The 26,354-nt window shown below is 36.2% G+C and overlaps 3 protein-coding genes and 1 long non-coding RNA gene across 5 annotated transcripts; 2 read left to right on the forward strand and 2 right to left on the reverse strand.

The window, feature by feature from the left end:
* The first annotated feature begins 7,318 nt into the window (after window positions 1-7,318).
* Window positions 7,319-8,659, forward strand: LOC121784007. Its single transcript, XR_006046689.1, has 2 exons — window positions 7,319-8,031; window positions 8,352-8,659. It is a non-coding gene; the product is annotated as an uncharacterized LOC121784007 (long non-coding RNA).
* Window positions 8,660-9,635: 976 nt separating this feature from the next.
* On the reverse strand, window positions 9,636-13,393 carry LOC121785120. The gene is made up of 13 exons (XM_042183485.1): window positions 13,222-13,393; window positions 12,631-12,759; window positions 12,502-12,563; window positions 12,183-12,233; window positions 12,077-12,103; window positions 11,850-11,954; window positions 11,557-11,664; window positions 11,369-11,440; window positions 11,235-11,285; window positions 11,041-11,103; window positions 10,829-10,953; window positions 10,556-10,742; window positions 9,636-10,465 (listed from the first exon to the last, which is right to left on the reverse strand). The coding sequence occupies exons 2-13, from the start codon at window positions 12,740-12,742 to the stop codon at window positions 9,755-9,757; spliced, it is 1,674 nt and encodes a 557-aa protein (XP_042039419.1). The 5' UTR covers window positions 12,743-12,759; window positions 13,222-13,393; the 3' UTR covers window positions 9,636-9,754.
* Window positions 13,394-14,119: 726 nt separating this feature from the next.
* LOC121785365 (conserved oligomeric Golgi complex subunit 8-like) lies at window positions 14,120-17,887 on the reverse strand. Its single transcript, XM_042183762.1, has 12 exons — window positions 17,696-17,887; window positions 17,466-17,618; window positions 16,540-16,688; window positions 16,350-16,427; window positions 16,154-16,247; window positions 15,979-16,053; window positions 15,561-15,857; window positions 15,405-15,472; window positions 15,267-15,321; window positions 15,008-15,146; window positions 14,736-14,920; window positions 14,120-14,666 (listed from the first exon to the last, which is right to left on the reverse strand). Exons 1-12 carry the CDS (start codon window positions 17,834-17,836, stop codon window positions 14,337-14,339), a joined length of 1,764 nt encoding a protein of 587 aa, XP_042039696.1. The 5' UTR covers window positions 17,837-17,887; the 3' UTR covers window positions 14,120-14,336.
* Window positions 17,888-20,646: 2,759 nt separating this feature from the next.
* On the forward strand, window positions 20,647-26,140 carry LOC121783643 (peptidyl-prolyl cis-trans isomerase CYP57-like). 2 transcript variants are annotated; one of them, XM_042181780.1, is made up of 10 exons: window positions 20,647-21,039; window positions 21,771-21,952; window positions 22,036-22,137; window positions 22,221-22,318; window positions 22,420-22,558; window positions 22,958-23,174; window positions 23,263-23,311; window positions 24,700-24,892; window positions 25,264-25,404; window positions 25,556-26,140. In XM_042181780.1, exons 1-10 carry the CDS (start codon window positions 20,820-20,822, stop codon window positions 25,694-25,696), a joined length of 1,482 nt encoding a protein of 493 aa, XP_042037714.1. In that variant the 5' UTR covers window positions 20,647-20,819; the 3' UTR covers window positions 25,697-26,140. The 2 variants fall into 2 exon arrangements, with proteins under 2 accessions (XP_042037714.1, XP_042037715.1); XM_042181781.1 differs by having other exon boundaries at window positions 20,650-21,039; window positions 23,266-23,311.
* Window positions 26,141-26,354: the final 214 nt, after the last annotated feature.

Consider the following 26,354-nt stretch of genomic DNA (forward strand, 5'->3'; position numbering starts at 1 on the left):
TCCCAAAAGACTAGCCTGTTAGGAGAGAGATCTCATTTTAGTCTATATACCCCACATCAGTTGTTCTCACAACCGATGTGGGAATTGAGTCCGTAACATTCGACCCTCCTTTAAGGGCCAACGTCCTCGTTGGTCACGGCCACGTTGGTCACGGCTGGTTCTTTGCCAGGCCACCACTCCGTGGGCCACCACTCCGAGTTCTCGTTGGTCACGGCCACGTTGGTCACGGCGGATTCTTTGCCCGGCCACCACTCCGTGGGTCACCACTCCGAGCGGTCCCAAACGCACTCGTTGGTCACGGCGAGTTCGTTGCCCGACCACCACTCCGAGCCGTTTGGGCTCTCAATGAAAGCACCAATTGATACAGACCAAAACAGGAGAACTCATCCCAAAAGACTAGCCTGTTAGGAGAGAGAGCCCATTTTAGTCTATATACCCCACATCAGTTGTTCTCACAACCGATGTGGGAATTGAGTCCGTAACAGTTTATTACACCATATCAGCGTTGTGGCGGTGGTGATAGATATTGTAGAGAGAAAGAACGGCACGCGACGGCGAAACCGCATTTACGTACTGGAATGAAGTAAAAACCTACTGGAATGAAGTTAAATCTTCGTAACATGTTAGTATGACTTATTTACCTTCGGATGAATTAAAATAAGCTCGTGATGAAGGCGAAAATAATAGATAAATTTGTGTCTTTCATCCATAAAAAACTAGATCTAAAAACCCTAATTTAGTATGGTTCGATGGTTCGGTCTTTAAGAGTGGATTTGTGAATAATGGCACTATATATATATATATATATATATACCCCACGCCAATTACATTTTATAACTAATGTAAAACATTAGAGTCCATAACAATTATCCCACACGAGCCTACATGCATTCAGTCATTGGCTTGAAATGAAGTTATAGCATCATATTTTCAATTTTGAAAGAATAAAAATATTAAGAATAATGCAGATAAATGTATAACACGTAGTATAATGTATTCCACAGTAAAGTGGTGGCTTATCTATTAAATGATCATGATAGCTAGAGTTCCCAAAGATAATATGATAATCATCAAGAAAATTATGATGCGACATCACTTAAAATCAAGAAATACACTTGAAGAGGATTCTAGAAGAGGCAAGTTGTATGCCACCTCATTGATTAAATTCATTCCAAATAAGGAAAGCCTCTTAAACCTATACTTAATTACAATTAATTAATGCCCTAAGTTTCCACTATATAGCATCATTGCACCACCAAATTCTATTCCAAATTAAAGTACAATAATCCATTAATTTAATCCTACGTGTGCCAATGATCAACTTCTTTAATCACATGGATGTATTGTTAGATAATCGAACCCTAACTAAACCCACCTTCATGTCTAATCTAACTAGCAACCTACCTAGCTTATGCCCTTTGTGAAGCCTTCTTTTTTTGCTTGTAATCGTGGTTTTAATCCCGCTTGATCTTTCTTTATTCGTTTGTTATTGTCAGCTTTAGATGATGTTATTGGCGTTGATTAAACTTTTTATTTATCGATGGGATATTGTTTAGATTTATCGATGGGATATTGTTTAGATTTTGTTTTGTTGTATCGTGTCATTGATTAGAACTCTTTTGAATCATCTTTCAGGTTTTGCCCATTGACTTACTGGTTGGGCCCTTGTTTATGCCTGTAAGAAATTGGATTGATTTTTATAATAGTTCCATATTTGATATACTATCGAACACGAGACACAATTAACTAAGACAAAGAATTTTCTTTATCTATAAGAAAATTTTAGAGATATAACAAACAAATCAATATGGCCGTCCATAATCAAGAAGATGGGCATATTTTAATAATTTTATTGGGATTATTGAACCAACCAATTATATCATGTTATTATGGATTCCCCCATGGGGGTTTTCTGTGGGTGGGGGGATACCACCCTGCACTACATGCCTTTTGTATAGATGATTTGGAACATATTCTTTCATCAATAATTTATTATTAAAATAAGGTATCTAATTAATTAATTAATGAATTAATGAAAAGCATATATACTTTAAGCTGCTTTAGAGATCTACGCATGGTGGTATACCATTCAAGGCCTGTCGATCTACGATTTGTTCATCGCCGCTTCATTAATAGTCACTTTATTTATTTATTTATTGTTAAACTTATTACTTATTCATCTCTCTTTTCATAAAGTTAAAGTCCAACTTCACAAAAAAATCATGTGCTTTATTTATCCTAAACCTTATTGGTATTTATTTATGGGATGGGATTATGTCCTAGCCCTAAATTAATTGTTTTTATATTTTTTTTATAAAAATAAAAAAATTATAATAATATAATACATCATAGTTAATATTTATTTGAAAATTTTAAAAAATATATACCCTACTCCAAATAATCAACTTTTATCCAGTAAATAAATTCTATACAAATTATTATACTCCATATCCTAATTTGGTGCGGCAAACTATTGATAACAAGCTGTACAAAATTCAAACTGAAAGCATATAAAATTGAAATTAAAGAAAAAAAATACTAGTAAAAATTATGGAAAAAATGAAAATGATGCTTGATGTGAGGAACACAAAATTGGACTATTAAATCTCACCCGTCTATATATCTAGTGTATAACATTATTATAAAAATTATTCAATGAATTCCGATACTCATGAGATTTCAACCAATTCGAATATTATTAAAATGTGAAATACTCACAATTAAGTGAGCGGTCATTAAACAAATTCAGAAAACGTGAAATTCCACTATAGAAATTATACAATGACGTCATGCATAAGGATCGATTAATAAAGTTTCACGAATAAAATAAGTAAAAAATTATCTAGAAAATACCGACCTCTTTTATCAACCAAAAAGAGAATAAAAATAAAATGTAATAATATTGACATCATCAATCACTAAAAATGGAATTTTAGGGCAACTGAAAAAGTGGGATCCCATTTTGTGGAAATGTTCAATCCACATTCAAAGGAGAGGGAAAGAGGAGACTTAGGACTTACAGCATCCCTATCTGTGCCCTTGTCAACAAGTACGGATGTGGGCCCGGACCCACTTTTATTATTTTTTACTCCTGCTCTTAAGCAAGAGTACAACACTCACATTCGTGCTCTTCCGCAAGGACGAGCTCAAGGGTCCCACCATTCTATTATTCAATTTAAATAAAAACATTTCCACAAAATTAAAATACATAAAAAATACCTGAAATAATATTAAAAATTACAAAAAAATTAAAAATTACATAATTAAAATTTTAAAAATTAAAAATGACATAATTAAAATCCTAAATATTAAAATTACATAATTAAACACATAAAAAATAAAAATTACATAATTAAAGGCTAAAATACCCCCGTGAAAGACTATTCATCCGGCTCTACCCCTAATGTTCTTTGGAGACCCGTATCATTGCCACATGCGATCGAAGTTGCTCGGGGGTCATATTTGACCTATCAGCCAAATTGAGTTGGGCCAAAACCCCCCACAATGAGTTGGTGGGGGGTTGAGGTGGCACAAACGGAGAGGGAGCGGGGGCGGATGGAGTCGCGGCGCGACGACGGTTGGCCGTCGACTTCTTCCTTCCTTGCGGCCGGCGTTGGGAACAACTCGGGCCGGCGTCGGGGCTACACAAGTTAGCTCCGGAGAACTGGGTGGACACCTCATCGGAGCCGATGTCGGATAGGGATACCGACCTCGACCGTTTGCCGGAGGATCTAGATGAGGATGTTACGCCTCCCCTATACTTCAGATGCCCACGCACCTCTTGCCAAACATTGAGGTACTTGAACGGTTTGTAGTGTTGGGATTGGTAGGTCACCAACGCGGCACTGATGATGTCGACCTCGCTTCGGCCGCTCCCCGCCGACCGCTCTTCCTAGAGGTAATACCCCTGGAACTTTTAAATTTCTTCGTTTGCTCTGTATATGGCATTGCGCACCATACTCTCGTTGCGCTCGATTGTTCCAGCCGACCGGTTTTCATTATACCGGCGACAGATGCGCCACCAAAAATGGTCCCCGGATTGGTTCGTGCCAATCTCTGGATCTTCGGAGATAGACAAAAACGCTTTGAATAATTGCTCCATCTCCCCCGGAGTGTACGAGGTGCGGACACCACGAGTAGGAAGAGTAGGAGTTTGAGAGATGCCGCTCCCTCCCGCTCTAGGTTCGGGTGGTTCGGGTGCCCACTCGTATTGCCCATCGGGGGCATCTTGGTCGTCGGCCGGGTAAGACCGGTAGCCACTCGGAGCTTGCGAACTTTGGGTTTGAGGAGGGGCCGAAAATTCTGTTTCCGGACTAGGAAATGGTTGTGAACCGAACCATTCGTGGTTCCAACCGTGGGAGCCGGAGGGGTGATCACCGGAGCCGGACATTTTTTTATTAAGAGTGAAAGAAAGATTGAGAATTGTAAGAATGGAAATGAGAGAATTTAAATGAGAATTGTGTAGTGTGGTGTGAAATTTTTTGTGTGGAAGTGGGGGTATTTATAGATGAAAATGTGTATTTTTGGGGAAAAAAATTGAAAAATAAATTAAAAGTGGGGAGAAAACGGATATAATTTTTTGGGAAGTGGGAAAATATATTTTTTATTTTAAATCGGATTTTTTAATTAAAATCTGATTTTTAAAAAAAAAATTCCAACGGATTTGCCGTTGGCCAATCAGGAGCTGTCACCACGTCAACTGCTCGCTGGCACGGACGTGCTCTTAACTAAGAGCAGCGGCGAGCAGCGTTCCGCCGCGCCGCTGGCACGGACGGACGTCGTTCTTTTACCGCTGCGGATGCTCTTGGGAGAGAGAATCAATCTATCTTCTAGAGTTTCATATTGTTTACATTTGTTTTTAATCAAAGTCTAACACTTATACCCTTCTTTTGTTCCTAGCTGTAGATAGCTACTATAATTATATATTGATACGTGTTTTGAAAAAACTCTTTAATTTGAGTGGATGGACTTATATATTCTTTACATTTCAGTAAGAGATATGGTTTAGGAATGGTTTAATTAATCGGATCATTCATATGGCATATCCCTTTCTCCACTAGACGTCATTCCAATAGTGGTTTCGAATATTAACAACAAACCATTTTTTTCAAAGTAACGATGCATATTACGATATCAACATTCAATTAATATCATCAAAACTCATAATAAAAATAATTTCATGAAATTAGAATTCCATTAGAATCTATACAAACTTACATTTAATTTAAAATTTTAAGTAAAATAGTTTTCATAATGATTAATCATTAATTGATTTGGAATCGCCAAAATAAAACAAATCATGTTGCTGAAATAAAGGAACAATATCCACGAGTCCTTATTAAGTACTAATGTACTATACTATAATTATTAGATTTCGAAATGCTATGACATACATATTGGTTCTTAGTTCTTATTTAAAATTATGATTTTCATTTGATCATTATATCACACAAATTGTTCAATACGAGTAGTAGTTATATGATATCAATGGCACCAAATAATTTTCATAAAAATTGTAAATTATCTTATTGATGTGTGTAATAGTAAAATTTTGTTACATTCACAAATACATCGACACAATTCGATTCATTGAATATGATTATGGGAATACTGTCATAATATATATAAAGTTCTCATATGCTATGTTTTGGATAACCATCCATGACCCATGAATGAAGATACATGCAAGAGAAGTAGATATTGATAAGTCTTGGATATATATATCACGTGTGTTCAAATGAACTTAATTAACAGTCTTTCAACTATAGTACCTATATATACATATATGATATACATCAAATATTGTAAACAGAAATATAGATATCTTTTGTTATTTAAAGTGTATAAAAATCGACGTAAATAAGTGCTATGAGGACTAATTAAAATGAAGTAACTCGAAATTAAATACTCCCCGTCCCAAGATAAGCTACTCACATTCCTTTTTGGGACGTCCTAAGATAAATGAGTCATTTACTCTTTTGGTATTCTTTGTCTTACTTTTTCTCTCTACTTTATTAACTCTCTTATTTTATTCACTTTTCACTTTACTAACAAAATCCTATTTCCTTAAATCCCATGCCGAAAAGTTTTTACTCAATTATATTGGGACGGAGGGAGTAAAACTTAAATACATCTCTCAATAATTAATACGAATGCCATGTATATGGAGTAATATAGTTTAGTATCCAAATAATTAGAAATAAATAAAATGACTGGCATGAAGATGATGTAGTCTGTAGAGATATGTTGGGATCCTTATCTTTGAGTGACAATTTATGGCAGTATTGTATAATTAATTTGTCGTGACTACTATACACAAATTAATAAATAAATAAATCCGAACAGATTTCAAAATTCACGCGCAGAGTTGACCACCCTATCACGTAGACAAGAAATAAATATTGGTTTCAATCTTGAATTGAACAATTCATACTTTTATTTAATTAGGTCTGATTTATAGATGCAGAAGGCCACCATCTGCATTGGCTGGTAAAACATTTAGAATTACAAGAAGCATTGGTATGTGTAACAAGAATTGTGGCTTCTGATCCAATTTCTCTTCCTTCATTATAATTTCTCATATCACTAAAATTACATGTCACAAAATAATTTCTCTTTATATTCTTAATCAGTAGTAACTAATTTGCCTATGTAGTATACAAAGTTTGATATCATTTCCCAAAAAATACAGCACTTACTTCATGTTGTATTTATGAAATGTTACTTATTAACAAAGTAATCAAAGATTAGGGTTCGATTTGCCGGTGCCATTTTCGTTATATATTCGATACAAGTAACCAGAGGCGGAGCTACACGGTGGAGTGAGGCCCAATAAGAATATTTTAGTAATTTTATGTTACTATTATTATTTAAAAAATGTTTAATTAGCTAGATTTGAGAGCTTTAATCCTATGACTATATCATTTCAAAAAGAGTATAGTCAAAATATAGTTTATATAGATTTAAAAAGAAACATTGCTTGAAAAAATGTGAAATACTACTATTTGGCATTATAATGTGAAAATTTTGACTCCGCCACTACTATAAAAACAGCGGATACATTTCACCTAATATAGCATCGAAAAACAAGATAAGTGACACACACACACACACACATACATAGATATGCATATATTCTTGTTTGGGAAGGTGATAACACGCACATTACTAATAGTGTGTGTGAAATATGACACCTGGGGTTTCTACAGCAATAAAATAATGGGAGAGGCCCATAAAAAGATAAACCCACATTTATTCCAAAGGTCATTGCTGATGTGAACCGTTACAACTTTGCTCTCCTATATAATCCCAACTATACTGCACCATTTTCCCTCACACCCAAAAATCTCTTCTCTCTTTTTCCATACTAAATTATACTCCTTATGCAATTGCTAGCTGAGTTTGAGGGTTTTTTTCTTTCAAGAAATTGATTGGAGTTTTGATTTGGTGAATGGAATCTATTCAATAAGGGTAAGGGAGGTGACAGAAGAGAGTGAGCACAAATGGTGTTTTTCTTGCATGAATTGTTCATGCTTGAAGCTATGTGTGCTCACTCTCTTGCTGTCACCCCACCCTCTCTCTCTCTCTCTCACACACACACACACACTATGTCTATATCTATATGGAGTCATTTATGAATATGTGTGTTTGTTCTCCCTATGTGGATAATTTTCTTGATTAGGTAGAAGGGTTTTGTTTTCTTTTTTTTATTGTAATTTTTTAAGGTATTTTGTAGCAATAGGGTTACTGACAGGCTGATTAGGGCTTTTTTTTCCAAATCTTGATTTAGGGTTTTGAAGATTTGAGTTTTTTCACTTTTTTTGGGGAAAAAAGCCCTAATTGACTTTCAAGGAGATTTTTGATCTACTCTACTGGTTTTTAGCCATGATGTTTGTGTTGATCAATATTTATGCTCTTTTTTCTTTTGTAGATATCTTGAATTTAATAATATATTTATATCAATCACAATTGCTTGCTTGTGCCCATTTCTTGCAGCAGAAAATTTTGACTAATTTTCTATGATGGGAGCTGGTGAGATGTTGCCATCTTATTCTACTTCTACCTTGTTGAATTTTTCTATTTTTTCTGCACTTAGGTTAAAAAACAAAAATTTAATCTCAAGATCTCATCAAGTCTCAGTCATGTTTGTCATATTTTTAAAATAAAAATCAGTCATTTTCACTTGAATTTTGTTTTAAGAGTAGGGGCTCATTTGCACTAATTTAAACTTTGAATTCAGTCTCCACCATATGTGGATGAAATTGATATTAAAGTTGTCTCTTTCTCTTTCATGTTGGTGTTCAGAAAAAGTTTAGGGTTTAGTAATTATGTGTGTTGTTCTTTGTGACAAGGAAAAACTTGCAGCAGCCGATTAAAGAAGAGATTCAACTGATGCTCTTGAATTTTTTATTTTGCCATCAAATGGAAGAACTTCTTTTATCATATTCTAATGGATATTGAAGAATCTGAATGGACAACCTTATTTCGACCCAAAAGGGACTACCTAGCTTAGGTTATTTTATTTGAACTATCAAGTTTCTAAATACATTGTCAAATTGTATATAGTCTTTGTTTCCATATATAATTAGCTCGTTTTTTGTTGTATCATGATAGATTGTAATTTGAGATGATGAATTTATGGATTCCTTATTCTTTTTCATTTAGTACACTATAATTATTTGTTTAAATATGTTTTAGTTTGCAAGATAATCATATCTGTTACTGTTATAAACTGCTGCTAATTAATGCTTGATTAAAATAATACTGTTAATTTGTGTTAAGGATGATAGGAAACCCTTGTTCATCACAAAAGAAAATAAAGCCCTTTATTTGCTGAGATCAATTAGCAATAATTGTGTACTTATATTTATTAATTATTAGCAAAGTGTTCAAATAAGATTAGCATATGATCTCTATGATAATGGGAGTTCAGCACTAGAGGCTACATTCATTTTTCAGAGTTTGGACCACTGCTTTAGTTACACTTTGGAATTCTTTAATTGATTTTTTTTCAAATTTTCATGAATTTTAGTCAAAAGTTCATTGTATTGCATCAAAGTTGGTTTTGTTTTCTCCAGGACTTTATTGCATTAGAAATTCAATAATTATTTCTTTTCGTACAAATTTGAAATGTTGATTAATAATATACGAAACCCTAGTTTAGCAGATGCACTTTGATATGAAAATAGTACTATAACTGTTTTTGTATCTTCATAACACAAAATACACTTAAATTAACTGATTACTTATTTTGAATTGGTGTAGTTCTAAACTTTGAATTATCTCAAACATTTTCTGATTTTAGCTATCCAAAATAGTAGTAATAATTATGAGAACAAAAATCCCTTCTACTTCTACTTTAAAACCTTATACTCCGTCCGTTCCATTAGAAATGAAAGTTTTTCAGCACGAGATTTTATGTAGTGTTGTTTTTGAGTGAATGAGAAGAGAATAAAGTAAGAGAAATAAAAAAGTAAAGATTATGTTGTTCCATTTGAAGAAACGTTTCATTTTTAATGAGATAACCCAAAAAAATTGTTTCCCAAAAAAAATGTTTCATTTTTAATTGGACAGAAGAAGTATATTGCTCAAGAACGGCAAAGTAATTCGACCTATAATTAAAAACACAATGTGTGTGTGTCTTGAATTTAAATTACAACCAAAATGAAGTTTCAAAATTGTACACAAAAATGGTTAATTCATCGCAATATAAAATAACAACACTATATTTAGTACGTTTGAATCACATAATCCTCTATGCAAGGTGAAAGAGCATGATATTAAGTGCCGCAGATGGAATACGGTACGGGCTCGTGTTGAACCACGTTCCAATTATGCCTTGTACCGAGCTGCTAGGGGTCTTGTCGGACCACCTATCAGCGAGCTCGAAGCCACACTGAGATGCTGCCGAGAGTATAGACGGCTTGTCGACTTGACGGAAAACATGGCAGAGGATGAGAGCAGGAGGCTGTTTGTTATTTCCTGAGCATCTGCTGCTGGTTGAAATCAGCTCTCTGGTGGTAGAAAATAACGGTATGATCGCCTGAGAGACGTACGTCACATCCGTCCCGATTATGACGTCGAAACCCTCCTTGTTCAGTTGCTTGATCGCCTGTATATCTTCTCGATTCCCCCACTCGAGTTTCTTGATATGCAAAGATGGTGGTGATGATTTGAGATTTGATGCTACATTTTCTTTCAACAGATCAATTGCTTTAGTGTCCCCATCTGTGGCAACTACAAGATCAGCCGATGCAGCAGCTATCATGGGACAGATCCCTCCGCATCCGGATCCGAGTTCGAGAACTCGTTTCCCTGCAACGATATTCTGATTCGTGGCAAGGACGGATGCCATCAGCCTTGCTGATTCCCATAGCATCAAGCCGGTTGATGCGCAGGTGTGCTGAAACTCTCCCGAGAGCACATTTATCTTGAAAGTATAGTCGTGTACGGACACCTCATGACTCTACGAGAAAAAGGAATAATCATTCGGATTCGATCATGCAATTATGAAAGACATACCTGCGAGTTAAAGAAGGTAGGGGTGGTCCAGTACCTCTTTAATGGAAGGTGAGACGCCAAACATTTCCACAGCCATCCCCTCCGACATATCAATTTCAGTCGCCTGGATACCATCTTCACGTTTATCACATTCTCGTTGTATTTGGCCAGCTTGGGCCGGAGCATCTCCAGCACAAATACCGTTGGTCTCAGCTGGGCGAAACACAGCTTGCACCCACCGCCTGTAATTTGATGTTGTAAACTTGTAATATAACACGAACACATGCTTTTCTAGCAAGGAATTCCCAAAAAAATGAATAAGACTCACCGATTCATTACTATCTCTCTTGATCTATTTTCCACTTGCTTACAACACAAGACGTGTTCTTCCATGCTGAACTCGTTTCCTTTCAAAAGATTTTCCAAGAACTCGTCTGAGAAGTAGAAAGCTCTCTGGCACCAGAGTAGATTATATATATGAGAAATCGATGTTATTCGTAGAACCTTGAGAAGAATTAATCCAAACGAATAGAAACTCACAGTGCCATCACCCCTAACATAGAAGTTCTCACTAATCTTCTGTTCCTTTCCAGTGAACCGTTCCTGTCAATATTGCCATAATATGCTGTTAAGAACATTGCAGCACTAGTCATACGATAAAATCGACTTCTATCTATGGTTGAAAATATCAACTAGACTCCAAAACTACTTAGCACATTTGGACTAGTCCCCACCTGAGCAAGATCACCAGTAGCATAATCACGAAATAGTATACGCCCATTTGGCTGCACATTGAAAATATGTGTTGTTAGAGAAATTAAGCACAAGACTTCCCCAGTCACAGACAATATATAAATTGAGTACTCGCCTTGAGAACTTTTCTGATATTTTGCAACATTGCTGGCATCTTTTCCGGGGAAACTGCAGACAAAACGAATATCTGCTTAAAAAGTTAGTCAGTGTGCAAATTATACAGCAGCATGTAAACAAAATAAGTGAATCTGCTTTGATTGTGGGTGCAACCCAAGATCGAGAAAGATCAAAAGTAACTATTACCATTGTCACAATGTCCACCGAGGAAGGAGCAACATGGGCACATAGATCATTAGCAGTAAGATCACAAACAAATGCATTGACTTTGGCCTCTGTGAACTCCTTGTGCGTCTAGAATGACATTGGAAAATTACGAGTTATAAACAATCAATCAATTTGAGAGGCAGAAGATGGATTAATTGAATATCTTGCTCTGCAGTCTACAGAAGTTTGTTGGCAATTGCAAATGGTGAACCATGCCACGGAAGAGAGTATTAGAAGCCGAAATTTATGCTGTCATTCTCTCAAGATCTTACCTTCACCAGATTCACAGCACGGGGCGAAAAATCGCAAGCATGTACAAATAAATCTGGATATGTCGCAAGCAGAGGAAAGATAGTGTTTCCAGCTCCACAACCAACCTGGTAGGCAACCATCCAAAATTATTAATCAAAAACCTCACAAGAAAAACCACACTGGTCTGGTATTAACATCGGATACGAGTAATAAATTCAAATCAAACTAGTAAATTGAGAAGATATACCTCCAGAACCACTGTTCTTCCTTCTCCCTGCAAAAACGAACGAAACAAACTAATTACAGCCTACAATTTCATTCAACGGAACCAAACCACTATCATTTGTACTTACAGAAAAGTGGTGTCCCCATTCCTTGCCCAAATAATGACGATCCTTAAAGAACTACAGAGCATGAAAACCAAAAACCTAGTATCAACTATCACAAGCGAAGCACCTTAAAGGAAGTGCGAGTAATGATCAGTTTTTCGTTTCTTGCTCATTCAAACACTGCAGACGAGCGATCGTGTATCCAATTTATACGTTTTGGAGAGCCCGAAATTAGTAATCTTTGTTGGAAACAATGGCGAAGACTCATACATGATAAAACAACAAACACAAGTATTATTCTTCTTAAGCTCATGAAATTGCATTGGTATTACTAAAGACTTGCCTTGTCCTGGTGGTGTTTATAAAAGATATCCCAGTATTTATTGGCATCTTTTTCGTACTTATCTGCCAACAAATAATTCCGGCTTAATCAAGACGCAAACCTCAACTAAACGAGAAATTAGAGACCAACCTCTCCAGAAAGCCGATACTTCATCATTGGAAGGTGCATATATTTGAATTTTCGAATGCTGTGTTTGTTGATTCTCACTAACACTTACTCCAGAGCTCGGTGTGGCTGCCATCACTATTCCCTACTCAACTACAGAAAATAGAACACAACTAAAAACAGATCCAATCCAAGGCATTACAAGAAAAAATCATTAAACAGAGGCATCATAATCCATACGGCTCAACAACCTCCTGACACATGAATCTAGTTACAATCTTCCATAACTCCATTGAACTAATAATGAAGGCATTACAAGGAATCAGCTCCAATTCATCAGTAAACTAACACAACAAATCAATGCTCTAGCAAGTGCAAAAATTGCCAAATCTCCATATAATCAAAACACAAATCTACAACTAAAACATGTCCAAGTGATAAAATATACGCAGCATCCATAAAAATGAGTACAAACTTCAGCTTAGAGCATGCGAATATTCAAAAGTTCAAACAATTCCACCTAAATTGGAGTGTGCGCGCGCGGGCACGAGCTAATTAAATACTGGAAAACAAAACCAATCGGCAACAGCATTGAACAAGATCGAGAAAACGGACCTTTTGTGAATTAACAGAAGAAGATTGCAATCAAATAGGTTTCGCAGCTATTATCACAAATTTATGCAGTGAAGAGCAGATGGCGGCTTTTTTTTAGGATTAATTTGAAAAAATTGTACACAAATCTACTGGAGAGGAGTCTACTTAAGACGACGAGAGTCGAAAAATTCACTCTACGAAGTCTTTTTAATTATGTTTATATCTAACAATTTTAATTTAATTTTTATAGTAGTAAATTTTTATTTGGATTAATCGTGTTTCGTCTCCCTAATTTTCAGCGTTTTCTGAGAATTTTCTCAACGTAATGTTGTTTAATCCTTTTAATTTTACGAAAATTGATTTATGTCTCGTTTTACATATTTCAGTGACAATTATTTTTGTAGCTAAATTTGAGGGCGTAAACTACTCCCTCCATTTTTTAAAAATAGCAACTATTTCTATTTTGAATCGTTCCTTAAAATAGAAGCTTTAGAATCTTTTTATTTTAGGACATGAACCATACAGTCCACTAACTCTACTTTCACTACTTTTTCTTTTCTTCTCTCTTATTTTACTCATTTTTCTTTTCTTCCCACTTATTTTACCAATTATTCTCACTTATTTTACCAATTGTACAACTGCTTTTTCTTTTCTTCTCTCTTATTTTACTCATTTTTCTTTTCTTCCCTCTTATTTTACCAATTATTCTCACTTAATTTACCAATTGTACATTAAAACTCGTGTCGTTTCAAATGTTTCTATTTTTTGAATACGGAGGGAGTAATACTCTTCCGCAATTACACGTGTTATTAATTGGTTCGCCCAATATTACTCGTCTCTAATATTCTCATTTCACTTTAAGAAGTACATATTCCATGGTAATTATATTTACATTCTACTATTACTCATTCTACTCATATTACAATATAAAATTAGGTTCCGTTATAGCATCAAAATTATTACAACACCTCTCGCTTTAATTGTGTAACAACGTATTACAAAAAGAATTAACCTCAACCTAATACAAGCAGGCTCAAAATTAAGAATTTATTTTTTTAACTCCAATTCCTCACACTATAATAAAAGAAAAGTCGTTGAAATGTTTATAATTACAATGAAAAGAGTAACTATTTTTTTCATGATAATACGGGTGGTTGTTGAGTTTCTTCACTTGTAGTATACGCCGCTGCCTCGACTTCCTTATCTGAGCCGACACGATTCGGTTCCTTCTCGTCTTGGCTGGAGCTTCCCGTCCGCTCGATACTGTGGCGGACCCCGTTTTCGACCATGTGGCCATTGCCGTTTTCCGATGCGTTCTGGTTCTTGACTGGTTTCGGTAATTCTCTGGAGGGTGACGTTGCTAACAGGCGGCTGATGCCGTCGAACAAGTTTTTGGCGTCTGTGATCAGAGCAGCTCCACCGGGGTAGCAGCGGCCAAAGCAAGTCGCGCAATGTGGGAAAGCGACCTGAACGGAGCCAGCATCGTCAAGTGAAGGTTCGAGATAATACTGTATGTAAATCGACAGATTAGTCACCTCGATGAATGCTTGGCAAAGTTTGAGGAAAAGTTGGGATTCGTTGTCTTTGAGGATTTTGGTTGTGCGGTATCTAAGTAGGGTATTGGAAACGGCCTGCAGATCCTTGACTAGTTGTTGAGCGAGCACGTGTTTCAAACTTACTGGAGCGCAAGGGCGTAGTTCGTTCATTGCTGCAGATACGCCTGCAGCCACCACACGAAGAAATACAGTAAACACCAAAATGCCATGATGCCAGAACACATCAAACAGGATTTCGATTTGGAGCTCACCGTTGATGAAAACAGCAAGAGGTGGATGTTCCATAAGACTTGACGGAGGAGTAACATCATCGTGACTTTCGTCAGTAAGACTATTGGCAGGAAAGCCAACTGCTGGCAACGGGACCCAACGATGAGAATCCAACACCAACTGGATAAAGCAAAACATATATGTCATATATATAGGCATCCAAATCATATGCCTAATGAGAAAAAAAAGCATAATTGCATTGTAACTGAAAACATGGCATCGTCTGTTTGAAGATCATACCTGAAAATTCTCAACAGCACTACTCATATTCTTTGAAAATAAATTAAGAACTGCTCTGCTAAGATGAACAAATCAAGTTAAGAGCTAGCTAGCCCAATGTCAGTCTCAGATAGATTTGTAAAGGGCAAAAAATATTACTCTTCAAATAGCGGGGGAAGCAGCCCTCGAAAATCTAAACCAACCCATCCAAGGCCCATGGCACAATACTGCAGAGAACCATGAAAAAAATAAATAAAACATACTAATAATTTAGGAGCATAAATACAGCATCAGTGATTTACCAATGGTTCTCACCATGCACTGATCCAGTATATTTGACAAGGATCCACCTTCACCGATCTTTGGAAGCATAACTTTAAGAGTCTTCAGATGCGTGGTAATCTGATGCATGGCCCAATCAAAGAGAAGCCCACCATCATAATTTTCTTCACTCACTGATGTGTGATCAGCAAAGATGGCTCGATATTGATTGACAACATCAAAAAGGTGCATTCTGTGACAATTAACCATCCCCTTCAAATATTCATAAGGATTTCTCTGGTCTAAATCATCAAGTATTCCAGTAAGCCAGGCTTCACGGCATCTTAAAAACTGAACACCAGGCATCATGGATCAGAACTCACGCCTTGAATATTTTATTTAACAGTGACTAAAACCACCAAAATTTAGTAAAATCCATTCCACATGGGACAGTGATTTCATAAAAGACTACCTGTAGGCGCATTTCATATTCACTGAAAACTCCTATTCGACGTAAATATCCAATTATGCGCAAGCATTCTGGCAACTACAAACAATATAAAGAGCAAAGTTTAATCACTTCAGAACTGAATATTTAACTTTAGTATTTGCACTGAATCAACTTAATCTAAAACAAGATATAATACCTGAATATTAGACCTAAGTTTCTGAAGAAGCTGTGAAAGAAGAGACTGAGTGGTCTGCCGAACTTCTGTGGCTAGAGCCTGAATCACAGGAATTCTTTTTCAAGAGAAAACAAAAATGGTGCCTTAATAAATGCATCAAGCAAGCTAACAGATGAAAGGACTGCATTCTTCTATTAGAATTGTACAAAAAACTCACTTTGGGTGCATTGTAGTAAGCTTTGCGACAAAAGTTTCTAAGTCAAGAGCTTCGTCAAAATTTCCATTCCTCACGCATCTGTATCACAATGCTAGCTAATCATACTCTGAGAAAATATTAAGACATGTCTAACAGACAGCATAAAGTATTGGATAATTTAAAATGCTGACAAATAAGTACAGGTGCTTAAGTATCCATGAGTTGAGGTATTTCGAGTAAGTCAAGCAAAGTGCTCTGGTTTGCTAGTAACGTTTGGTTCATCTTCCTTTTTTCCAATATATTTTCAGCCGAATCAACAAACTCAGTGCAGCCGGATGTTAGTTTTGGAATTTCAGCTATCTGCAAAAAGTTTAAACATCTACGGACCTCAGTAAAAGCATGATGACTCGTAACAAGGAAACTGGCACAATGAAAAAATCAACTAGACCCACTCCAGTTATCAGTCGTTCCACTATATTAATACAATGGCCTATAACTTACCCCTATAAATTTCCTAAAGGTAAAAAGATAGGCAGTTTACAAGAGTAACAAACACTCGTTGATAAACAACACACATCAAAACCTATGCTGCATTCTTTGTATTACATCCAGCAGGGAAAAATTAATACTACTTCAACTTGGTCTAGAAAGATCTCCCAAGTTCAGCTCATATTAAAATAGCATGATCATCGTCAACAACATGTAGCTTGTATGCGTGCAATAAATGTGACATTTAGGCTTAAACTATCCTAGTATATGCATCCTAAACTTTCATCCAGGCACAACCTTTCATAGCTAACTGCTCCAACATATTAACATGCTTATGAACTCTACCTAGTAAAAGACTTTATCCTCCATACATGATCCACAAAAACTAGACGAGAAATCCGTCAATTATACACGTCTTGGCATTTGGCTCCTAAGATTTCTAGGTACTCCATGTTTTCCTTTAATTAGTAACAGAGCTAATTCAACCTCAAATCATACAATTTACAGCATACTTGCTATCTTATTCTCCATTTTCACTCCATATCTGCCCAACAGCTTATAATTTACAGTTCGCAGTGGCAATAGCTGCAATGCCAGCTCAATAACTCTGAGATCGGATCAGATTATAAAAACGAAAACCACAATTACCAGAGACTCGAGATGCTTGTCAATCGAAGAAACCTCCTCGCGGATCTCGAGCAACGCATCCGCCGCCGCTATGAATGCGCGGTAGTTCCCTACCGCCACCTCCTGCATCTGCCGCCGTATCCTCTCCGCATCTACTCTGAGCAATTCCGGTTCCTTCGACAAAACTATCACAATCACTACCGAAAATTTCTGAATCCGAAGACACGAATCAAGCATGGCCAGACGAATACCTTATGGAGACGATCGAGAGTGAAGGAGAGGAGCTCGGAGACATAAGGCTGCTGCGCGGCGGAGGCGAGGGGGAGGAGATTCGACATCTCCGCCGATACATCGCCGTTCGCCGAAGACTCAGGCGACGCCATTGCCGTCATTCTTAAAGCCCTGAATTTGATCGGAGTATTTTAGAGATCTGGAAAGTGAGATTTTATCTGATTTTTAGTGAGATTTCTATGCCTGCATTATATTTTCAAGAGTATAGGGGTGTTTTTGCAATTTATAGAAAAGGTAGCTTTGTCTTGCAATGTTTGTGAAATTGTGTTTTAGTCCTTGAAAAAAAATTAGTTCCTTCGTCCCAACTAAGTTGGTAGTACAAAAGGGCATGGAGATTAAGAAATTGTGTTGAATATGAAATGAAAACAAAATAAATAGAAGAGAGAAAAAAGTAGGAGAGATGATAGAGAGTAGAGTAAAGTAGGTGATTAAATAAAGTAAATGTGATTGGATGTTGTATTTTTTATCAAAAAAATGACTCAACTTTGTTGGAACGTCCTAAAAAAGAATACGATTCGACTTAGTTATGACGAATGGGGTACTATGGTTAGTTTTTTTTTGTTTATTTGTGGAAATGACTGCAAAATCATTAAATTTGATCAAATTATGGTCTGTCCCGCAGCTTAAAATTTACTCGGAATAGTATATAAAGTTTGGATTTATTTGCAATTATCCAACAAGGAAAAAAATAGCTCGCTTACATGTTCACTTGTTGACATTTTCCAAACGTCGCCGTTTTCTTTATGAATCGATGACATCGTTTAACTCATAGGCAATTACGTCCAATTATAATTTTCATGCAACCATATCCAGTTTAACCCCAAAAACGACAAATAAATTCAAACTTTATGATCTATTTCCGTCTAATTTTCAAAGGGCCATGGGAAGAGAACGAGTGGAAGAAGAAAATACTAGTAGCTTTTATTTCCATGAAACATTTTCCTCAACACAAATTCAAGTGATTTACAACATAAAACAAAAACATGACAACACAAAAATATGAAAGCCTTGACGAGGTTGAAAAGCTCCAATTGCAGCTTTTGATGTGTAGAAGTAGTAGTAAGGGTTGGAAAAATTCTGCTGCACCATGGTTGGCTCAGCTGGAGGTGCCCGAGCACTCTCATCGCCCTCATCGGGCAAAGGATGAGCCGGTGGCGAGTGGTGGTGTTTTGGCGAATGTGGCGGCGAGCATACGACGGGGCAAGTGTCGCAGTGGCTAATGCATGATGAACTTGATGGGGCGATGTTATTCTGACCTTCAGATTTTGAAGCTAGAAGCAAAATCGAGAGAATAAAAATCGACATTTTTATTTCCATGGGAGCAAGAATTATTGAAGGTTTCCTTTTCTCCCTCAATTTTGTTGCTAGAGTTGAAGTGTGTTCGAGTTATCTTGGTATGTGGAGGCTAGGAAGTGTGTATATTTATAGATAGCTAGTATGAGTAAGGAGTATTATGTACTAGTACTATTATTTTAAAATTTTGAAGTTACATTATATTCTAGTTTTGTATACTGATTTTTAAAAATTATGTAAATTATCAAATTATAGATTTATTCAAGATGCTCACATAGTATTATCGAAATATAATATCACATTTGAGGCAATAAAACGACATCATATTATACTAAATTAAATAATTTTATTTGTTCATTTGAGGTTTATAGCAAAAGAGAATGAGATGCAAGGGAGAGAATGAAAAACAGAACGCAATAGAAGGAAATATAGCAAATTAAATGTTACGTCGTTTTTGTTGACGTTCGGGGCTGTCCCATAAATAAGTGATCAAGCCATTTTATCACTTAAATCTTGACCAGTTACAAAACTAGAACAAAATAATAGGAGTAATTTATTAATTTACAGTTAAATTTTAGTGTTTATATGCAAAATCAGAAATCAACAAGAGTATAATAATTTACATACAAATAACCTTCAAAATGTATATTCATTTTTTGAAATGTACTGTATTATATATTAAAAAAAATGTCATTATCCAGATATGTTATCCAAGCTTTTTTTCTTCACTTTATACTATTCTCTCCGTCCCATAATAGATGTCACACTTTCCTTTTTAGTTTGCTCCATAAAAGAGGTCACATTTCCTTTTTTGATAAAAGTTTTCTCTCACATTAATATAAAGTACTATTTTCTCTCTCCACTTAACACACAAAATAACATCTCCTAAAATCCCATGCCTTTACCCAAGTGTGTCATTTATTATGGGACGGAGGAAGTACCTTTCTTTGTATATATGCTTTTCTTTTTAGAATTTGGAATCTTCCTTTTTTTTTCTCTTTAATCCGAAGAAAGGAATATCGATATTCCAATGCAACGAAGTAGCATGTTTTATTTATTTTATAATTATAACCTAAGAACACCTATATCTAATTGGCAAAATCAATTTGAAATTATAATGTCCTTAGGTTATGTGATTCTCCAAGTTCTTTGTGAAGGACTCACTTTTTTTCAAATGTAAAATTTCAATTTGTTCGCAATTATCTCATAACCAATTTTCTTGATGAAATCGAAGTTGATATGGTACCGAAAGATCGCATGCAAACACATTGCTTATGAATTAAACAATATCATCTATATATATCATAGAAAACAACATCATTTGAGGGAAAACATAGTATATTGCATGAAAGCAATATGACTTTTCATCGTGGGATAATTGTGAAAAGTTCCAAATTTCATACTTATTTTGACTGATTTTTAAAATTGCATACGAACTAAAATTTGATCAAATTTCATGACTTTTTGAAACAACTAAAGCTATAAAATAAAAAACAACTAAAGCTATAAAATAAATGGAGTAAAATAAGCAAATGAAAACTTATATAGAAGAAGATTAAGAGAAAAATACGGGGAGAATTAAAATTATCAACTTATTGAGGGGTAGTCATGCAATAACCCAAAACTTCCCGGAGCGCCGTCGCTTCGAACCAGAATTTCAATTTCTGATATAAGCCTCCCCAATTTGAACCCTAGAAAAGGGGGGTTCCAATCACAAATTCAGCACACCGCTGATGCCAATTGAATCGGAGAAATTCTACCATTGATAGTTCAGTTGGGAACTAACCAACAATGTCGACGGTGTACGTGTTGGAACCGCCTACGAAAGGGAAGGTGATATTGACGACGTCGAAGGGGCCCCTTGACATCGAGCTGTGGCCAAAGGAGGCGCCGAAGGCCGTCCGCAACTTCGTGCAGCTGTGCCTCGATGGATACTACGACAACACTATTTTTCACCGCGTGATCAAGTCGTTTCTTATTCAAGGAGGTGATCCCACCGGAACTGGAGAAGGTACAAATTAGTTCGGTTTTTTTTTTGATATTATGAGCCGAAATGCGTTGTTTGAATTTGGTGATGGAGATGGAAGGGAATGATGGGGCAGGTAACGGTGTTAAGAGTGCGTTTTGTTTGAACTCGGAGTTTGGATATGCTAGTTTTGTATATTAACTGTTTGTGTGGAGTTCTGAACTGGAATATGTTGTTTAAATTTGGTATGGACAGGGAAGAGAACGATTGGTAGTTGTTGGAAGTTTTAATGTGAATATATCAGTGTGCACTTTGTTTGAACTCAGGACTTAGGTATGCTAGTTTATGCATATTGCAGACTTGCAGTGCTTGTCGGTGCTTCAATGTTGCTTGTGGGACATTAGCAATCTTTAAGCAACGTAGGAATGGCGTATGGATACGTTCTGGACTTGGTTGTTTTTACCTTTTTATTTTTTGAGTGGTTGGCTTATTGAGAACTTCGGTATCAGGGATACGGTATGAATTAGGAGTACACAGTATACTGTATATGCAACTCACTTTTTGTGCGCTGTATTGTTTGTTCTCCTGGAAGTTATTTGATAACATGGCGTTAAATATGTGTTCCCCAGCGTCTTGTTATTTGTTATAGTATGGCTTTTGAGATAGAAGCCGAGAAACATGATTTATTTGACATGATGTGTGGCTCTTTGATCCGAATGTTTTTGTGACCTTATGCTTTGAAATGAATTGACAAGTATGCATATTTTATGTGACAGGCGGTGAGAGTATTTATGGTGGTGGGTTTTCAGATGAGTTTCATTCTCGTCTACGATTTAAGCACAGGGGTTTGGTTGCATGTGCAAATAAGCCTGACACACCCAATTCAAATGGCAGCCAGTTCTTTATAACATTAGATCGTTGTGACTGGCTTGACAAGAAGCATACAATTTTTGGGAAGGTAATGTATGCCCCTTCATGTATTACTCACATTCTGATACTTACCATCTTGCATTACCAGTTAATCCGATTGTTTTTTAACAGATAACTGGAGATTCAATATATAACCTGTTAACCTTAAGTGAAGTAGAGTGTGATAAAAATGATAGGCCGCTGGACCCTCTTCCTAAGATTCTTTCTGCTGAGGTATTAGTTTGTCCTGGTGAAGCTTCTTTGTTTAATTATGTGACTTTGTTCAGTTACGTAATTTTTTGGCAACTCTGCTTCAGGTGCTATGGAATCCATTTGATGACATGGTCCCAAGGGTAATCTCTACAAAGTCTTCACTACTATCTGAAAAGAAAGAGCCAAAGCAGAAGGCTATCAAGTAGGTTTATTGATCCTCAATGAGGAACATAATAATGCTCTCAGTTCCTTTTCTACTCTGTAAGTTGTAATATCATATGTTTTATATGATCTATTGTACAGAAAACTGAGCTTGCTTTCATTTGGGGACGAAGCTGAAGAAGAGGAGAAGGAACTTTTAGCTGCCAATCCTAGAATAAAAAGTAGTCATGATGTTTTGAATGATCCTCGGCTCCTAAAAGATGGCCTTGAAAAAGATTTGGTAATGATGTTATAGTGTTGGTAGAATCTTTGAATTAAGTATTTCTCCAAGCTTTGTGCTGCCAATAATTGTCTTTTCAGTGCTTGAGAATATAAGATCCGGAGGGTACGAATTTAAATGTTAAACGTGCACCAAATTGTTAACTTTAGTGATTTAGAGCATTATCATATATTCATATTAGCTAACTGTAGTGCAATGCCAAATCTTGAATGGAGGGCTTCTCAGTCTTCTGGTTAGCGAATCTAATTTATTTCTTAATACTTTGTACTCATTTCTCTGCCTTTGGGATACTTATGTTGGATGTTTCATATTTTTATCATGGAGATTCAAGTGCACATGCAGCATTCTCAATTACAATAATTTAATCCATGCAAATCTGGTGCAATTTATCTTTTGCAGAACTCAGCTGAAGAGCAGAAATCAAGGGAATCACAGTTAATGGTGAGGGAAGCTCTTGCAAAGAAACAGAAAAAAGAAGATTTAGGTGCTGGAACTTCTGACTCTCCTGATCATAGCGACGAAGATGAGCTCAGCTTCGATGCACGAATGCGTCAGCAGATACTAAGAAAAAGGCAGGAGATAGGAGACAAGCCAACTAAGAAAGACTTGCGCAATGGTGAGTGAATTTTTTGATAGTATCTGATTAGTCATAGTTTGGTTACTTGACTGGACTTGAATATTTAAACTCATCTTTTTTGCATCAGCAGAGCGTACGGCTTCTCAGAAGCATGCAACATCTCCACCTGCATCTAGGTATGATTGTTATATGTTTAGCGTATATTTTTCTTTTCCCAGTCGAGGTCCTTTGAGTGGATGTGAAAAGGTCAGATAGCATTATCTGATGGACAGGGACGAAGCCACGTTGGGGCCTGGGGGGCCCATGGGCCCCTCAGCTATTCTAACTGTTACTATATATATATTATATATGATGCATACATTAATATCCAGTTATCTAGCTTAGATGGTTGGTGTGGTGGTCTACCCTCCAGTAGTTCTAGGATCGAACCTGGCTCCACCCTCCCATTTTATTTTTCCACTAAGTATTGCTGCATCAATTTCTACACTCTAATAGCTCTAGGATTGATTCCTTGGCTCTCTCATTTGTTTTGAAATGCATCCTGTTCTTCTAATTTAGTTAATTTACTTTTATTTCACTTTAGTTTAGTTCTTTTTAATATTTTCTGTTTTACTTCTTAATTCCAAATTGTCTTAGTACAAAAAGACATGCATTTTTTCTCCATTTCATCTTAGCTTAGTATAGTTCTTTATAATTATTTAAGAATTGCTCTCTCAACATAAATTATCTTACTCCAAAAAATATGTGCTGATTCTTTTATTTGTTTTACTTCCTTATTCCAAGTTGTCTTCGTTCAAAAATCGTGCGATTTTCTTCATTTCAATTTAATTATATAGTCAAGTTTAGTACTAGTACTAGTACTTTTTAGTTATTTCAAAATTGTTTCCTTATTCCAAATGATCTCGCTCCAAAAAAGTATGCGCTTTTTCTTGTTATCTATTTTCTTTGTCATTTTAATTAAGTTTTTTCACATAAACACTCACAAAAATCTATTCTATTATTATACACACTCTTACTGTCCAAGTTCATTTTACATTGATTCAATTTCTTGTCATATACATTGAATTTTAGTGTGATCTACCGATATCGACGTCACTTTTAACGATAATCATTGTGCACCGACAAGAAAATATCCCACATATGTTAAAATGACTTGAATACCCTACAACTATTAGCGGCGATTTGTGCCCCCCAACGTAGAAATCCTGGCTTCGTCACTGCTGATGGATATGTATCACTGGATTATCCATTTTCTCTTGCTACCACTGTTGAAAATTTTACCTAATATTTTTATGCCAATTTGTAAAGGGCTTATTTGGTCGGTCTCGTCAGTGCTGAAAATCGCTGATAAGGGAATTCAACCTTTTCCCTTTCCTTCGCATCTCTTTAACAAACCTGTTTGCTCCATTGGCTATATTTGCCATTCTCACTGACAAGGATAATTTGATTGAATACTTAGTGTAACTCGACAAGTAGCTGCATGTAATGTTTTCTTTTCATTTTTTGTGACCTGGTGAACTTAATGAGGATCGCGGCCCTAAGACTTTTGACCTGCACTTGCCAGGTCCAGAGTTGATGAACATGATGAAAAGCCAAAAGCAGATAAGTTGTCAATTAAGAAAAAAGGAGTAGGCTCTGAAGCTAGGGCTGAGCGCTTGGATAATGCAGATGCAGATTTACAGTTGCTTGGAGAAGCAGAACGATCGAGACAGCTGCACAAGCAGAAAAAGCGCAGGCGTCAAGGACATGAAGAAGATGTATGTTCTAAATTCTTTTTGTTTTATGAGGTTTATTTTGCGTTACTGGAATCTGCCTAAGGACAGTATGGATCTGTACTGTTTGTATATGAGGGGAGAAGTGAAAAAAATGCAAAGTACGAAAAGGACCCAAAATTTGATGGTATGACAGATAAAATTGCCATAATATCCAAGCTGGATGATGTGCTATAGTTATATTAGAACTGTCTAATGATTCAACAATGTAGCACGGTAGCAGTAGTGATCTAAATAAAACCACTGGAGCACATAATATTTTTGTTCTCTAAGCTCTTGTGCTATTCCTTTTCATCTGCTTTGCTTAATTCCATAGCTTGGTAATTTTAATAGTTTTGCGTATTCATGTGCATTAGGTCCTAGCCAAACTCGAGAACTTTAAGTCTGCTTTCTCAACCAAATTCAAAGGATCGAATGGTGATGATGCTGGTGCCAAGGATGAAGATGTGTCTGGATGGATGGGGGTTGAGCTAAAGTTTGCTCCTGAGCCTGGCAAGGTAATTGATGATAAATTTTCCTGTCCAAGTTTCTCATGTGTCATTGCATGAAATTCAAAGCCTTACTATGAATTTCCTGATCCTCTTACAGAAATATATGTTTGTTATCGTCCCTTAGATTCTTGACGTGAAGTTTTTCTTTGTTCTGCAGAATAATATGTCGCGGAGCAACGATCCCAATGATTATGTAGTGCATGACCCTCTTTTGGAGAAAGGGAAAGAGAAATTTAACAAAATGCAGGCAAAGGAAAAGCGAAGACAAAGAGAATGGGCGGGGAATTCTCTTACTTGAACTTGCTTGGCACTGCCTGATTTACCCCCAAATCTGAATCGGCCAGTTATTTCGTATTTATGCTCAAAGGTCAAGCTGCAGTCTTGAACAGCCCAGGCCCAGCATACGCTTTGTAAATGTATACACCATATCCATTCAAGCGTAGACCCGAGGAATACATCATCTGACGTTGTGTACAATGTTGTTTTGGCGAACGGTCTTTAACCATTTCTCCTCAAACTAGGTTTCACATCACCTCCACATTCCAGTCACGGCGCCTGTAGAAAAGCTTTCACAGCATGAAGGCGAGTGAGCTATCAAGGGTGTATGTTGCCTGATTCAGTGTTGACAAAACTATTTTTTCTGTGTTGTGATCTTGTCTTTGTATTATTGTGTGTTGGTATCTTTCAAATGTTTCGGAACAAATATCCTATTTCAGTTATAAAATATGGGCTTTTTTTGTCTTTTCGTTTTTTATCCACCTCACGCCCCTTATATAATAAGCCTTCTTGAAAGCCCATTTTTTTAGTATAATGATGTCGTTTCAGTATCCTTGAAAGTCATTTTTTATACAGAGGCGAAATAAAAAATTGTAAATTAATAGTATATGATTTTAGAATATAAGAAGAGGAAATATACTAGTAGTACTATTTTGTTATCAATATCATTGACCACAAAA

The sequence above is a fragment of the Salvia splendens genome, chromosome 21, assembly GCF_004379255.2.
Source record: "Salvia splendens isolate huo1 chromosome 21, SspV2, whole genome shotgun sequence".
Classification (NCBI taxonomy): Eukaryota; Viridiplantae; Streptophyta; class Magnoliopsida; order Lamiales; family Lamiaceae; genus Salvia; species Salvia splendens.